Raw genomic sequence first — 15766 nt, 5'->3', positions numbered from 1 at the left:
TAATGGTAACAGTCACTAGAAACAAAATAATAAATCGTTTCAACAATAATAAATAACGATGTTTAATCTTGCAGTGTGATTGGCACAATAAATACCGACCAATCACAAGGCGTCGAATTATTCGCCCGTCTCTGATTGGCTGCCTGTCAGCGGCGCTGAAGACATGCGCCGTGGCGAACTTTTTGGGCAGAAGTTTCTGCAGAGTCTGGAGGAGCTTCAGTGTCTTCTCTCGCCAGGATGTTGATCCTACCTGCACTTCTGTCCGGACTCATGGCTCTGTTTGTTTATCAGAGACTCGTGTATCCCTTTTTCTGGGCGGATTTATTTTACTACCTGAAAATGCGCGTGTTTAAGAGGAGGCTGCAGGCTCGAATGAAACAGGGGATCATCACATACCTCGACTGTTTTCTCCAGCAGTCAAGAACACGCCCGAACAAACCTTTCATTATCTTTCAAGACCAGACTCTGACATACGGCGATGTGGACAGGAGAAGCAGCCAGTTTGCCAACGTGCTCCGGGATCAGAAGTCCCTGGGACAAGGAGACATTGTTGCCCTGTTGATGTGCAATGAACCGGATTTCATCGGTGTGTGGCTGGGCTTGTGTAAAGTGGGCTGTGAGGTCGCCTTCCTGAACAACAACATAAAGGCAAATTCTTTGCTTCACTGTCTGCACTGCTGTGGAGCCAAGACCCTGGTGGTCGGTGCAGGTTAGAGTCCCTGGATTTATTGATTCTATGTCATGATGTTGACTCCTGTGATGAGTGTGACCACCTCATACTGTCCTACTTTCTCTGAGTGATGGAACTTCTTCAAATAGAGAATTATTCAAAATGACAACAAGGACATTTGCAGCTGTGACTTAGACCTTTGTAACCTCTTTTGATACCTGCTTCATCAGAATCAGACACTTTTATTGCTAGTGTTGTAAACACAATATAGGGATTAAATAAAAATTCTCACTGTTTTGGTGACATATCCTACTTACTCTCCTAACAAATGACTTCATATTATATCCAACACATTCACTTCTACTCTAACTCTACGTTTACATTTACATAACACATTTTTGTTTATTTATTATCTGGAATAAATTAATATTTGTGTTAGTGCATTTAACGACACTTGTAGATATTTATGTAAAAATAATGTATAAAACAACATTTGAGAAATTAGCTTAGATCACTTGTAAAGTATTATTAATGAGTGGAAGTGATTGCCTAAATTCGTAATAATCATGTCAATTCCAATTAAATGCTGCAAAATAACACCAGGTTGTCAACAGTTAATAAATATGAATGGACATATATCCCAGTGAAGACAGGATTGAAAAGGTGCAAAATATAAATCCCAGTAGAGAAATTTCGAATGACATTAAAGGCAACTAGTGATTGATTGAAGTGTCTTAAATATATCTTGGACCACTATTGTACTCATCAGTATATGTCTGTTTTGTAAAAAAAATATATTTTCATTTAAATATTTACTTTAGAAAATGTACGTAAGCCACTCTGCTGTGATTGGTCAAGCAGCAGGTTTCGTCATCAATCCCGGAAGTCTCCACCTCCAAGGGACTCGTTGTATTAACAAAGCTAGGCGTGATTACAGCTGGCTGGAGGACTGAAGCCAGTATTATGTCATAATGGACTCCGGTCTTGTAACCTCTCGTTCGCCGAGATTTCAAACTGAGGAGAACTTTATAAAGTAATAGCTTACAAGAAACACCGTCATGATGAGGGACTTACTGCATCTTGGAGAGAAGGACTTCAACATTTGAAACATGTGAGTCAGGAGACTTGTGTTTTCATATAAGTTGCACTTTAAGAGACCAAAATACTGCAATGTCAGCTGAATTTCTTCAAACAGTCGTCAATCATTTTTACAGCTGACGAAACACCAAAATGTTGTTTCTGTGTCTCTAGAATTGGCACCATTGGTGGAGGAGGTGCAGTCTGAGCTGATGAAAGAAGACGTGACTGTGTTGCTGGTGGATCACTCGTGTGCTGACGGTTTCACCAGTTTGCTTGATAAGGTTGAAGTCGCACCTACAGAAAACCTCGGTGGACTTCCTAAAGTCAACATCATGTCAAACTTTGTCTTCATATTCACCTCAGGCACCACAGGTTCTATAATCAAATCTGTCTTATTTTCCTGTTCTTGGATTGAAATTGCCTCTTTATTTATTTGTTTTATTTCATTACTTGGTTTAAGGTCTCCCTAAAGCGGCACAGGTCGGTCATCTGAAAGCCATCGCTAGTATGGCCTTCCTGCACATGTGTGGGGCGACCTCTGATGATGTCATCTACATCAGCCTCCCTCTCTACCACATGTCTGCCTCCTTGTTGGGGATTGGAGGATGCATACTCCTGGGTGAGGATTTCAAGTTGGACCTGATCAATTCATTCATATCTAAAAAGCTTCAGTGTGATGTCAACTGCTTGTCTAGTCCAAGCAACAGGACCAGGGTTCATCAACTAAAAACATATCTGACCCACAGAAAATATGAATTAAAATGTAAATTGTGTTAAATACAAATATTAGTTGAAGATTTTATTTTCTGTCAGACACAATCTAGTGTATTCATGTATAAACTAATCAAGTCATAAATCAATAAACAAATGAAGCGCAAGTCTTCTGCGCACAGATTACCTGTAATTTCTAAAATATGTTTCACCAATGGTTTTTCTTCATACAATAGGAATAATTCAACACAGCTGAAGGGCCTGGAGTTTCAAGATGATTTAATAAACTATCACAAATAACAAGCTTAAATTAAGAGCTAAATAAACAAATGAAAAGATAATTAAACCTTTACCAAGATGCTAAAACGTTATGAGTGTGTATCATGTTACTTGTAATTTCTCATCATCAAGCTCCTTTAGTGAAGAACATCTTGAAAGTTGAGCAGCTGTAACTGTGGTGGACTTTGCTCACACCCACGTTATTCTGAGCTGCCGGGTCCAAACTGCGGTCGAGACGATCCACGGTGGTGAGTGAGGTTGAGGGTGTGGAACAGGGCAGCCAAATGTATAAATAATGTGTGTACAAGAAGAAAACTCAACCGAAGCAGCAAAATAAATCTTGAATCAGGACATAATGGTTTGACAAAATAGTTCAGCACAAGATTTTTGTGTCGCTAAAATGCAGATGCAGTTCAGATAAAGTTACGATTCCTTTTGTACAGACTTTAATGTTTCCTGCCTCTGTCATGTTGTGGTGATTGAAAGAGAAGGTTTTGGATTTGTGGTTTCCTGCATCTCAGCCTGACAAACGATACTGAGGCACAATTCCTGGAAGGTTCGCCTTTATGTTGGGTCCTCAGTGACGCTTGAGGAAACTCACTTGATTGTTCATATCCTTTTTGGAGACCTACAAGGAATTCCCATTTCCTTTTTAGCAAAGTCAACAAAATAAACCCTGTTTCTGTGTTGGCTTGTGTTATAAATACTTGTCCATTGTTATGGAATATGTTTCAAACGTGTGGGCAGCCCCGGGCGTTTATGTGTGAACTTAAGAATGTCCTTCTTCCTTCTCTTCTGCCTCCCAGGAGCCACTTGTGTGCTGAAAAATAAGTTTTCTGCCAGTAACTTTTGGAAAGACTGCGTGAAGGACAAGGTCACAGTGGTGCAGTACATCGGAGAGCTGTGTCGTTACCTGGTCAACCAGCCCACGGTGAGAACGTCCCACTTCCTGAATCCATTAATTCTCCTTCAACAAAAACCACAAATGCATATGATAAGGTTCAAGTGAAAACTTGAGGAAGTTGTGAATGATTCAGAAGCTATGGTTCCACCTACCATGGTAACATGTTCTCCGTCTGACCAGGTGCCAGAGGAACGGATGCACAGGGTCCGGCTCGCTGCAGGAAGTGGACTTAGGTCAGACGTGTGGAAAGAGTTTGTGCGACGTTTCGGGCGCATCAGGATCAGAGAAGGTTACGGTTTAACTGAGGCGAGCATCGGTTTCCTTAACTACACCGATGAGATCGGACCCATCGGCAGGGCCAGCTATTTCAACAAGGTCAGATGAAAGTCAATTTAAGATTTAGGATTTCAGATCAAAACTGTACTTTTTTTTTTTTCTATTTTCCAGCTTTCCATGCCATTTGAGCTCCTGAAATATGACCCTCAAACATACGAACCATTCAGATCTGACTCTGGAAGATGCATGCGGGCACAGAAAGGTGGAACAATAGGTTACAAATCTACACTCAGTCTACTAAAACTGTACTTTTTTATGTCTCCAGGGGAGACTGGCATCCTGGTGGCTCCTCTCTCTGCCATGAACCAGTTTCTAGGATATGCTGGGAACAGAGAGCAGTCTGAGAAGAAGCTCGTCAGAGACGTGTTAACATCCAGTGACGTCTACTTTAACACCGGAGATCTCCTTCTTCATGACCACAGAGACTTTCTTTTCTTCAGGGACCGAGTTGGAGACACTTTCAGGTAACACTCTTTGACATGAGAGAAAATCAAAAATGGATGTCGCTTTCCAATTGTGGCATTATGGGTTAAGGCTTTCTATATGTACTGTTGATATTTTAGTAGTTAGAGGGGGATTAACAGTTAATAAGTGTATTTAAATGATCACTTTACATTCTTTTCAATTTCATATTTTCTTCTTAGATGTTTTAATCGCTCAGATATAACTTTTAGATAGTCATTCATATTTCATAATAATAGTAATAATAATTACATAGCCTGAAGTCAGTTCACAATTTGTATTATTTTAAATTTTGCATTATTAGAAATCGATTTTATGAGCAAGCAAAACTAAATTTTGTAATTTTATTAGTACAAAGATTTATGATTTATCTATGTTTCTTTTCATCCTGTGTCCTATATAACGTTTTGAATGTCTTTATTTATAATTTAATATCAAAGATACCAGATTACAAATTACTTTGCCAGTATTTTGGTTTGAATTATTAACTGAGAAAACCCTCTATTCCTTCGATAAAGATTTCAAGTAAAGTCGATGGAAATAATCATGTTAACGAGCTGGATTTATCAGCAGAGGTCGCTGTGGGTCCGTTTTCTTTTAAATAAAATGGTTTAAATTGAGTTCTGGCTCACAAGTAATAATCCCATATGGATGTCATCTGTATTATCATGCTTATTTGCGCAGTTTATAATATGTGATACTATGTTTTCAGGTGGAAAGGAGAAAATGTTTCCACAATGGAAGTCTCTGAGGTTTTGTTACAACTTGATTTCATTCAAGAGGTTAATGTTTATGGAGTCTCAGTCCCAGGTCAGTTCTGCGTCACTTGTTTTTGAAAAAAAAACCTCACTTATTTTAAAATAATTTTGATGTTCAATCATGTGACAGGATACGAGGGTCGTGCAGGCATGGCTGCCATCGTCCTAAAACCAGATCACAAACTAGAATGTTCCGAACTCCATCACCATCTGGTGAAATCGCTCCCTGGGTATGCATGGCCACGGTTTCTGAGGATACTGGTGAGTCAGAAATGTACTGTCTGTGGTTGATCAAGTCACTAAAGAGACTTAATTGGGATTTTTATGGAAGTTGGCACCAGTCGTAAATGTAACGCAACCTTCAATTGCCCTTTTTAACTGGCAAAATAAATTTGATTTCCAAGTAAACAAAGACGGCACCTTTTATGTTGAGTTATAAAACGCTTATGAAACATCTGCCTCTTGTGATTCCAGAGCCGTCTGGATGTGACAGAGACCTTCAAGCAGCAGAAGCGTCGTCTGGTCGAGGAGGGGTTCGACATGGAGATCACGGATCCACTCTTCACTTTATCTCTCTCTCAGAGGCTCTACACTCCTCTCACTGCTCCGCTACATCAAGACATTGTTCAAGGCAGAGTCAAACTATGAGCCTTTTTTTGGCTAGTTCATGGTGAATTTAAAAATATTACATTGTGAGGGACATTCCATATTTTTGTCCAGAGTATTTAAGTTTGTTAAATATATTATTTTAGTGTTTGGCTTTAACAAACAGTTTGTAAAGATATCTTTTGGATTGTAGAAAAACAGACGATTGTCCTTATGCTCTTCCAACTGAACCCACAGTTGAGAAAATCTTGTCGATGTTTACAGATTATTCAGATTTTATAGTCAATTTTACTACCACGTTTACTTTTTAGCTATTGTTGAAACTTAGTATTACCAGCAATTTTATTTCAACTACCTCTGTAAGAGATATTTGCTAATGACAAAAAAGGAAAAGAAATGATAAGCAACACATTTAGGAAGAGATAACCAATGTTATGTTTAATATTTATTGTATTTAATAACATCTACAACTACTTTTTATTAAAATCTTTTTGTATACAACACTAGTGAAAACATGTTTAAAATCTTAATTGTTAGAGTCGATCTGATGCCTCATAAACCAGAGAAACAGGAAGTAAAATAACTCCAGGTGCAAAGTGATTCTTTGATTATTTTTAGCCTGGTAACCTGTCAATACTTGCCTTTGAGGTTTGATATTAAAATTGAAATGTAATGTTGTTGGGTTTTTTCTTTTTTAACTCTATGAATTTAAATTTTACTGCTGTGTGTATTGCTGTGAATATCAAGGATTATTTTTTAATTTTAATTTTATTCATGAGGAATAAGGGGAATTTAAACGTCAGACAGCAATATTATAGCGTAACAAACCATACAAACATACAATAATAACAATAAATGCTGAGCTTGAGCAAAAGTTGTACCAATTCCTGTCTGTATTCAGACCCTATCTGGTTCTTTATTTTCACACCACTTTACATAACTCAACTTCAAAAATTTACATTCGAATATGAAGTACACAATATTCGTAATTTATCTAATTTCATGCTAAATGAACGATCCAAAAGTTAGTCGTCTTCGTGCATCCTCGCCTGTCGCACGCATTTTCCGAAGATTGCCGAAGGTCTCCCGGCTGGTGGGAGGAGCCTCGCCGAGGAGACGTGGCAGCTTGTCGTCATCAGTGGGTGTCGTGAGCTAGTCCTGCTAGCAGGTGAGTCTCCTCGCGACGATGAAGATATAAGCGCTGGTCTCCTTCTAGTTGGTTCCAGTTTGAATGAATCATCCGTTAGTTGGACTAGATGTTCACCTGAAGTCCACGCTGACCTCCAGCTGACTGTCTTTGTACACGTGTACGGTGTGAGAGTAAACTCTGAGAAGCTAGTTCTCGACTCCTCGCTTGTAAACAAACTCATTTAAACTGTGTTTTTAAAATGTCACTTTTAGATTTGACCTGCTTATCTATATACATTCCTGGAGATAACTTAAGAAAGACTGATAGTTTTTGCACATAAATGTGTGTAACTATCATGGTTGAATGTGTGTTTTCAGTGGTTGCAGTTTTTGAAAACTCAACTTGTTTTACTACTTTTTATTCTGTTGATCTGGTTACATAGGATCACCTTCCTTCTATGACTGTGATCGTGCCTTGAAATAAATACTACTTGTTAAATCAAGATGTCATTTATTAACTAATCTGAATGTTTTTAATGTTGGTGTTTGTCTTTGGTGTGCACACCTGTTAAACTGGTGTTATATCATGTTTAAAAAAAATTAAAAAACTTATCTGATCAATAGCTGGGTAACTCTTAACTTGAGATGTTTGGAGCTGATAAATTTGTGTTTAAACAGAAGTGTTATCCTGCTACACATCATGTTCTTAATGATCATAGACTGGTGTTAATAGTATATTAACTTATAGAAAACAAACTTCTCTGAGCAGTAAATTCACTACAGAAAACTGATGAATATCTATTCATGGTGGCTGTTTAGTTTTATCCAAGTCTTTGTTTTTATGGTGTTTTTTAGTATCTGTTGCTACAATTGTATTCTGACACTTCTAATATGTATACTTAACTCAATATACATACTTTGACTTTGTGTGCCGGAATAAAGGAAACATATTTATTATACTAAAATGAAGATTCTTCCTGTTTGTTATTCGCTCAAATGTGATGTGTTGCATCTGTAATGGAAATGTTAACTGTTTAAAAATGTGTTTTCTTTAAATTGCAGTTATATCGTCAGCGGAGGTCAACTGTTAAATCTGAGGAGATGATGGAAGAAAGTGGTATTGAGAGTACACCTCCCAGCAGCCCGACAACACCACCAAGTGTGCCATTCACCACTGCCAGCCCTCCACCAATGAGCATGGGTACGCAAATGAGGAGTGTTGTATGCCAACCTTTGCATTTAAAATATTGTATAATAAAAATAGTATTGTTTCTTACATACAGGCGATTTAGATTGATATTATCAATCCCTCAACATTTTATTTTTGCTGTCACTATAGAAGGTCAAGAAGTCACATTTTAAGTTGGATTTTACCGTATACAGAGTAGACAACTTAAATGAAGTCATCAATTTGGACCCAAAAAACACATTTGTACACCATTTTAATGTATAGCTCCAATAAAAAAAACATAACTTGCATCTAGAAAACATGCTCAGCAATTAACTGTTATTAAATACTGTAATGAAATAAAACTACAGTGTGTTCCTTTATAAAGTTCTGCTATTAGTTTTTTCAAAGAAATCATATTTTCAATGAATATAAAAAAGGAGGCAGAAAGGCATTATTATCCAAATTGAAATGTTGTGTTTACATCCTGATGGATTATAAAATATTTTCTGGGTAAAACACTTTTTAATGAGCACTCAAAAATGTTATCGGATGTATTGACCGACTTTGACCAAAACCCATATACAAAACAAATGTTTTATTTAAGAAAATTACTTACTTATTTACAAGATTCTTCACTGGTGCTACTGTAGGATATCCTGCTGAAAACGTTCTTCCTGAACAATATGTGGTTCAGCACAGCTGGATCCTAAAGTAAAAACAGATGGATGGATGGACTTTATTAGTCTTGAGTCAAATAGTTTGTCACTTGAGTCAGTTTTAGTTTAAAAGCCTAAGTTACTGTGGTTGAAACTCAATAAAAAGGGAGTTTTAATAAAATAAACAGTGTTTCCAGCTCAGAAACTGCAAAATATAACATGATTGAATCTGAATGCAAATCTGTCTTCTCAATATGATTAAAAAAAAAAAACATTTCATTTTTGTTTTGTTTTAGGTTTTTCTAGTCCTCCTTCGCTGGCTGGCTCCATCCCCATGGGTTCTCCTGCCCTCCCCACTTCTCTCCCCCCTGTCCCCCCTCTCACGTCGTTCAGCAGCCCATCAGCCCCGCCTCTCTCCCATGCATCCCAGTTTCCTCCCCTCTCCTCCTTTTCGCCGCCTTTCACCGGCGGCACCGCCTTCCTCCCGCCTGCCTCCCACTCCGCTCCCCCCCCGACGTCCTCGTTCGTACCCCAGACTCTGCCTGCTCCTGGGTCGGCAGCCCCCCCCGTCGGCCCGCCCGTCACCAGCTTCTCCATGAGCGCGGGGTTCGACATCACCCGCGGCCACGCTGGGCGTGCCCCCCAGACGCCCCTGATGCCCACGTTCTCCAGCCCGTCAGCAATTCCAGGTGAGTTTCACACTCTCGATCTATGACGTCTGCTCACCTTCATCCAAGGCTGACACATCTTCAGCCCAGAAGGTTTCCTCAAGCTGTCGTGTCATCTCCAGGTGTCATCTCCAACCCGATGGTTCAGCAGCCGGCCATGACCGGCGGTCTGGACGCTCGCTCGCCCATCACTTTTCCAGACGAGCCCGACGACCCCCGAGTGGCCGTCGACGCCACAGGTGGGGGAGGAATCTGGGGATTTTTTAAGGTAAAGCATTTCTGTGCTCCTGAAGGCTGAGGTTAAGTGGAGATATGGAACTCATTTCAGTGATGGTAGAGATGTCTTCTGAAAGATAAGAGAGAAAAACATGTGATCTTTGTTGATTAAACTATAAACTGAGGTAAAGTATAAGCAGTTTTAGCAACACACACAAAAACAATAACAGCAGGATTGAGTTGCTGTGAGATATTGTGTTTGAGAAAAGTGCTTTTGGAATGAAACCCCAATGTTTTTAGGGAGTCGCAGGGAATCCGATGGTCAAGACGGTCCTGGACAAAACCAAACACTCTGTGGAGTCTATGATCACGACTCTGGATCCTGGCATGGCCCCGTATATCAGTGAGTAGATCCCAATGTTTTCTGGGTGAAACTAGTGAATTGGAGTCATTGGTTTGTGTTCACTTCGCTACAACATGATTAGTCTACATGGTAATTTTCAAGACTATCTCGATGTAAATATATTATTTATGTTATTGATTTATTTTTGATGTAAATGTCACATTATTATCCAGGCCTATGTCATCATATTCATACGTATTGTTGTGTAGAGTCTGGAGGAGACATCGACATTGTCGTGTCTACGGATAAAGAAACGAACGTCGATGCCGTTAGAGACGCTTTTCAGGAGGTTTTCGGAATGGCCATGGTGACCGGGGAGTCGGGTCCATCCAACATCGCTCCTCAACCCATGGGCTATGCCTCAGGGGTCAAGGTCAGTCCGGCATCTGTGCTATTATACATTTATATCTAGGGCATAAAAAAAAGCCAGAGTTTTGTCCTCAAATCTCCCATTTTTTCTACGGTGGAAATGTTCTCAATCGTTCTCCTGTTGACCAGCTTTAAGATGGAATGGATGTTGTTCACATTTTTCAAACTTTAAAGGACAAAAGAGTTTATAAATAAATGTATTTTCAGAAAAGGGCACAGAATGTTTGTACTCCCCGCTCCGCTTTCATCCCCCACATCCCCAAAAAGAAAACACCAGAGAGGAGACATTTTCCCTCGAGCAATTACTGCGCTTCAGTCCACAGAAACCCAGAGAGTTGACAGTTCGTCATGTTCACAGTGAAACAGTGTTTTTATTTTGATGTGTGTGTGTGTGTGCACAGGGGGCACAAGAGCGCATTGACAGTCTGAGGAGATCTGGCGTGATCCATGAGAAACAGCCTGTGGTCTCTCTGGAAAACTTTCTTGCTGAGCTCTTTCCTGACAAGTAAGACTTTCACACACAAGATTAATGGACATTTCTCCACCTGACTCCTTCAAACTCTCCTTCAGGTGGTTTGACATTTGCTGCCTGATCTTGGAGGATCCCGTCCACAGCATTCATATTCAGGTCTTCACTCAGGCCACTCCGGTGGCTCTGGAGCACGTTCAGCAGGTAGTGGATCAGTTAAACTCTCTATAGTTCGTGATTTAGTTCGTCTTAAGGTGCTTTAAGGTCAAGCATGACGGTGGAATTTGTACCAGGACACGATCCTGGTTATCCCAGCGCTAATCTTGATATTCCTCGTCTTTTTCCTCCAGACTAGTATGATGAGATTTTAGATTCACTTCTCGTCCTAAACTAAACTGTTTTATTAGTAGATCTCTTGGCCTTAACTAGCATTAATGTTTTCAAGTGTTAAAATGTTTACACTTTATAAGTAAGATATGATTGTACTTCAAGTCATTGAATTTAAAATGCATTAGTTTACAAAAATTCTGGTAATTTATTTATTTTACTATAGTGGTAAGTACACATATGTCAACTGTGTCACCATAGAAATGTGTATCAGTGCCATCCGAACATTTAATTTGACAAATGTTGAAAGTTTTATGTATTTACTTTTAAATATAGTCTTTTTTTCAATAATGTAATGTAAATAATTTGTATTCTGATTCCATAAATTATTTTTTTTTAATGTGCAGCCTTTTGATAAAGACCCTTCTATATAAAAATGTTTTGTAAAATTGCACCACATTTTTATATTACATTTGGAATGGTACTTATTTAATACTGAATTTAGAAAATATAATTTTGAATTATTGTACGAGGAATATCTGTGAAAAAAAAAGAATCGATTAAAAAAACAAACATTTTCTTTTTATTTAATAAAAAATTCAACCTTTCAAAATACAAATTATTGAATTAAATGATTCAGTAAAACAATTCTACATTTTAATATAGAAACTAATAAATTAAGTTAAATTTAAAAGAAAAAAATTAATTAAAGAACATTTCAATAAAAGAAACTCAAAGTTTCAACATTTTAAAATAAACCATTCAATGTGTAATGCCTCTGATAAACTTGCATAAGTAACGTGATAAAATATTTCTCACGCTAACACAAACTGACCTTGTCGTCTCCTCTGTGCAGGCTCAGTCACTGACTCCTCCAGACTACGGGCTGCGGTGGTCCGGTCTGATCGTGACGGTCGGCGAAGTTCTGGAGCGCAGTTTGCCAAACATCAACAGAACACAGTGGCATCAAGCCATGACGGGCGTGTCGCAGCGCCAGATGATCCAGACCGCCGCCAAATCTCTGGCTGGAATCTACCAACGGCAGCTGCAGCAAAGGACTCTGTGATGCGTCGACGACGCCTGCGACCCTGACACGCTGGGACGAGCTGCTGGGAACACGCCGAAGGAACAGACGAGCCGAGAGAGCACAGAGGTCGATTCTCCACTCTTACTCAAGGACCAAAGCCTCCTCGGCTTTCCCAGGAGTGTCGCCATGTTCCCATGGTGACCAGGATTTCCTGGAGCACATTTGCTGCCACATTTAAGTTTAATTTAATTGAGCGTCCATCACGACAGGTTTACAATATAATCATGACATGTACGTGTCTTTCAATCTTTAATTTCACATCTTAGAGTTTTCTTTTGATCACTTTTCTCAAACCCCTTCTTGTTTGGAATGTCAAATATAAGTCGCAATTCCATAAATAAACCCATCAATTAAAATTGTGACATGAAGGAATGAAGAAAGACATCAACCATATTGTTAACTAATCTTCTAACTAACAAGACTAACCAAGCCGTAAAGACCGAGAGCTACTTGTTTGTTATGTAGTTTTCTATTCAAAGTTCTATATTGGACACATCTATATACAAATCTAATCAATTTAGCTTTTTTTTCTATGCTTCAAAAATTGAATCTCAAATCTTAGTTTCCTCGCCTCGTTTAATTTTAACGCTGCACACTTTAGTTTCCATTACAAACTTAGTCAAGATTGTGTTGGAAACATGAATCGATTGTTTTGTTTTGAGTCTGTTTGCGGGGAAAAAAGTCATTTAAATGTTCCATCTTTTGTATTTAAAAGTGTCATCATCTACACAAACTGTCTTATTCACTTGCAGCTTTTTTAGTTTTCAAAATTTGAGCTAGTTTGAGATTCTGGTTTCTTTACTTCTTTAAATGAAGTTATAAAGAAAATGTGTGTGAAGGAGAAAGATGGTGTTAAATTCAGCCTTCTTGCCTAAATACACTTAGTTTTATTTATGTTTTGCATTACATGTTGTCTTTTCTGTTTTGTTCAGCACCAGCGGTCCGTGAACATGACTCAACATAGGACTTGATGTGGTTATCTTGTGATTTTTATAACTGGGCTTAAGGTCACGCTGATGATTTGAAAAGAATATCTCGATGAAATGAACTTGCCTTCTCACACAAATGGTGCCAAAATGATCCAGATGTTGATGACTTGTCTGAACTCAAACACATGTTTAAGACTTTTTGGTTTCTGCATTATTACCCTGTAACGTGAATAAAAATATGGTCACGACCAAAAGATTTAAAAATCAAATAAAACATTTTTTTTACGAAGTATTCACATTTTTTAACTTCATCGCCCAAAGTGTTAATATTTTTTTCATATTTAAGTAACTTCTGAAGGTTAATGATTTATAAAAACATTGTATATTAATATTATTATTTTCAGATCTCACATGGTGGTGCTCTCAGTTAAAACATTTTTTTCCATTTCATTTTTGGGTCCAAAGATTATAAGACAGAGAGACACTCACTCAAAATATTGTAAGTGACTTGAAAATAACTTTAATAACCAATAAATACATCAAATAATAAAATGGGAAACCACAAAAATATTGTATCATTCTTGCAACCTTAGCAGCGTGGATGGAAATGTATGGATCATTATAGAATAGATGTATTGGTAAGAATCTGGCGAAATGATGCGTATCGTGATACAGAGACGCTGATACTATATTACTATATAGTAATACTGTAGGAACAAGGATATATTTGTAGTTTTGTCCGAGTACTTGACTCTGACGTTGCAGAATTTATACCTCGTGACTTTCAATTGTTTTAGAACAAAAATATAGCCAAACATCGGCTTTAAAAGTTGATGGAGTCAAGTGTATCCTCTTGTTCTCAGTCATCTCCGGGATCGTTTGGGATTTCATTGTTCCATGTTGTCATGTTAATTGTAAACTTAAAAAGAATATTTTAACTAAACACTCACTCTTTATTATTGTAATATAAAACCAAAACTACTATGATAAAAAATAAAATGTGATTTAAAAGCCAAAATTCAAACAGTTTTTAAAAACAAGAAATCAATGACATGGATGATAGAAAAAAGATCACGATGTATCCTCATATACACTCTTACAACATGAAGTCACTATTTTTGACAGTAGGTCACTGGGTTTTCTGGGGTGAGCTAATGTTGCTGAGACACAGTGGCCCACTTGTCGTGGAGATGCTTTTAGCTCCATTTCAAGTTGCATGTCTCAGAAATAGAAGAATAGAGTTATTTTCTACCCACTCCTCTGCTCAGATGGAATCAAGAGTGGAGAGGAAAGAAGATCTATGGACCGCAGATATGTATAGATGGCTATCACGAGCACGGATGAGAGTGAGACGTGTTGGTCTGCATCTTTGGAGAAGATCTTCTGGTGCTCCTGGGAGTTCTTGGTCTTTGATCCATGACTAGATTTACATCCTGACGACCACTTGAAGGGATTGAATCTGGACTTGTAGGCCGTGAAGGAGGATAATCCTCAAATAATGACCAGAATTTAAATGTTATGTCAGAAATCCTTTGAACTAGAAGTCCAAAGAGGAAAAAAGTCATTAAATATGATCAGCATTAATGCACGAAACACTTCCTGTAGAGTTAAAGTGTGAAAACCATTCTAATGATCTTCCTTCTGCTGCATATTTTCTTGCTAACGTAAGCATCTCACCGTGGAGCCCGAGGAGAGTATAAGTTTCAAACTGTTTGATTAGGTAATGGAGGCAAAATGAAGGATCAAAACTTTGTCTTCTTCTGTGTAATCGAGGTCGAGGAGGCAGCAGCTTCAGCAGAGAGGGCCAGACTTTCCTCACGCCAGCTACGTTTTCTCTCACCGACGTTGTTCCAGACAAGCTAATGTCGCTCATTTCAATTATATTCGCAGGAAATTTAGATCAGTGGTGTTCAAGATTATCATATGGATCTAAAAAGTATTCAAGAATGTCACTCTTTGTGGTGCAGAAGGATGTTTCTGCAAAGGTGTTCTGTTACGCTACTGCCACCTGCTGTCACATTGAGGTTGTTGCCATGGAGGATATTTCAAATGCTTAAAATGTATACGATTATGTGGATGAATGTAATATTTAAAAGGATTACAATATGATTGCAAATGTTTGTAAACCATAGAGTCCTTTTTAGGTTTGTTATGTTTTAAATAGTTGTTCATTGATTGTGTGTCACATGATACACCAGGTGTGTTGACACTTATTCATCAATGTTAAAAAAATGAACTTGATGCTGCAAAAATACAAAACATTTATGTACAAATATATTCAGAATATATAGAATGAATACGTCATAACCATATGAGCCAATATTTTACAACACAAATAACTATATTTTCATCGTGACTTGAGTGAAGGAATCGTTTGACTCATTTGAGTCGATGAATCACAACATATCACAACTTAAATCCAGCGTACTTCCAAACACCATATCAGCTGTTTTGATTGACAGCAGGCTGACTCAATGGGCCCAGCATAGGACAAGAAAAGCTGGTCATTGAGTCACAAAAATACTTGTTTTAACTGA

General features: G+C 38.2%; 2 protein-coding genes across 3 annotated transcripts; both read left to right on the top strand.

The window, feature by feature from the left end:
* The first annotated feature begins 209 nt into the window (after positions 1-209).
* Positions 210-6570, top strand: LOC148079573 (long-chain fatty acid transport protein 6). The gene is made up of 10 exons (XM_087791185.1): positions 210-709; positions 1922-2122; positions 2211-2369; positions 3547-3671; positions 3825-4019; positions 4092-4182; positions 4246-4444; positions 5155-5252; positions 5331-5461; positions 5675-6570. Exons 1-10 carry the CDS (start codon positions 238-240, stop codon positions 5846-5848), a joined length of 1845 nt encoding a protein of 614 aa, XP_087647311.1. The 5' UTR covers positions 210-237; the 3' UTR covers positions 5849-6570.
* Positions 6571-6912: 342 nt separating this feature from the next.
* On the top strand, positions 6913-13514 carry prrc1 (proline-rich coiled-coil 1). 2 transcript variants are annotated; one of them, XM_087791178.1, is made up of 9 exons: positions 6913-6974; positions 7997-8135; positions 9058-9450; positions 9552-9697; positions 9946-10048; positions 10258-10421; positions 10819-10922; positions 10988-11090; positions 12070-13514. In XM_087791178.1, exons 2-9 carry the CDS (start codon positions 8036-8038, stop codon positions 12277-12279), a joined length of 1323 nt encoding a protein of 440 aa, XP_087647304.1. In that variant the 5' UTR covers positions 6913-6974; positions 7997-8035; the 3' UTR covers positions 12280-13514. The 2 variants fall into 2 exon arrangements, with proteins under 2 accessions (XP_087647304.1, XP_087647305.1); XM_087791179.1 differs by lacking the exon at positions 6913-6974 and adding an exon at positions 7006-7113.
* Positions 13515-15766: the final 2252 nt, after the last annotated feature.

This window comes from Callionymus lyra, chromosome 5, assembly GCF_982586985.1.
Source record: "Callionymus lyra chromosome 5, fCalLyr1.hap1.1, whole genome shotgun sequence".
Lineage (NCBI taxonomy): Eukaryota > Metazoa > Chordata > Actinopteri > Syngnathiformes > Callionymidae > Callionymus > Callionymus lyra.
The sequence above is the reverse complement of the archived record's forward strand: the minus strand, read 5'-3'. Positions and strand labels throughout refer to the sequence as shown.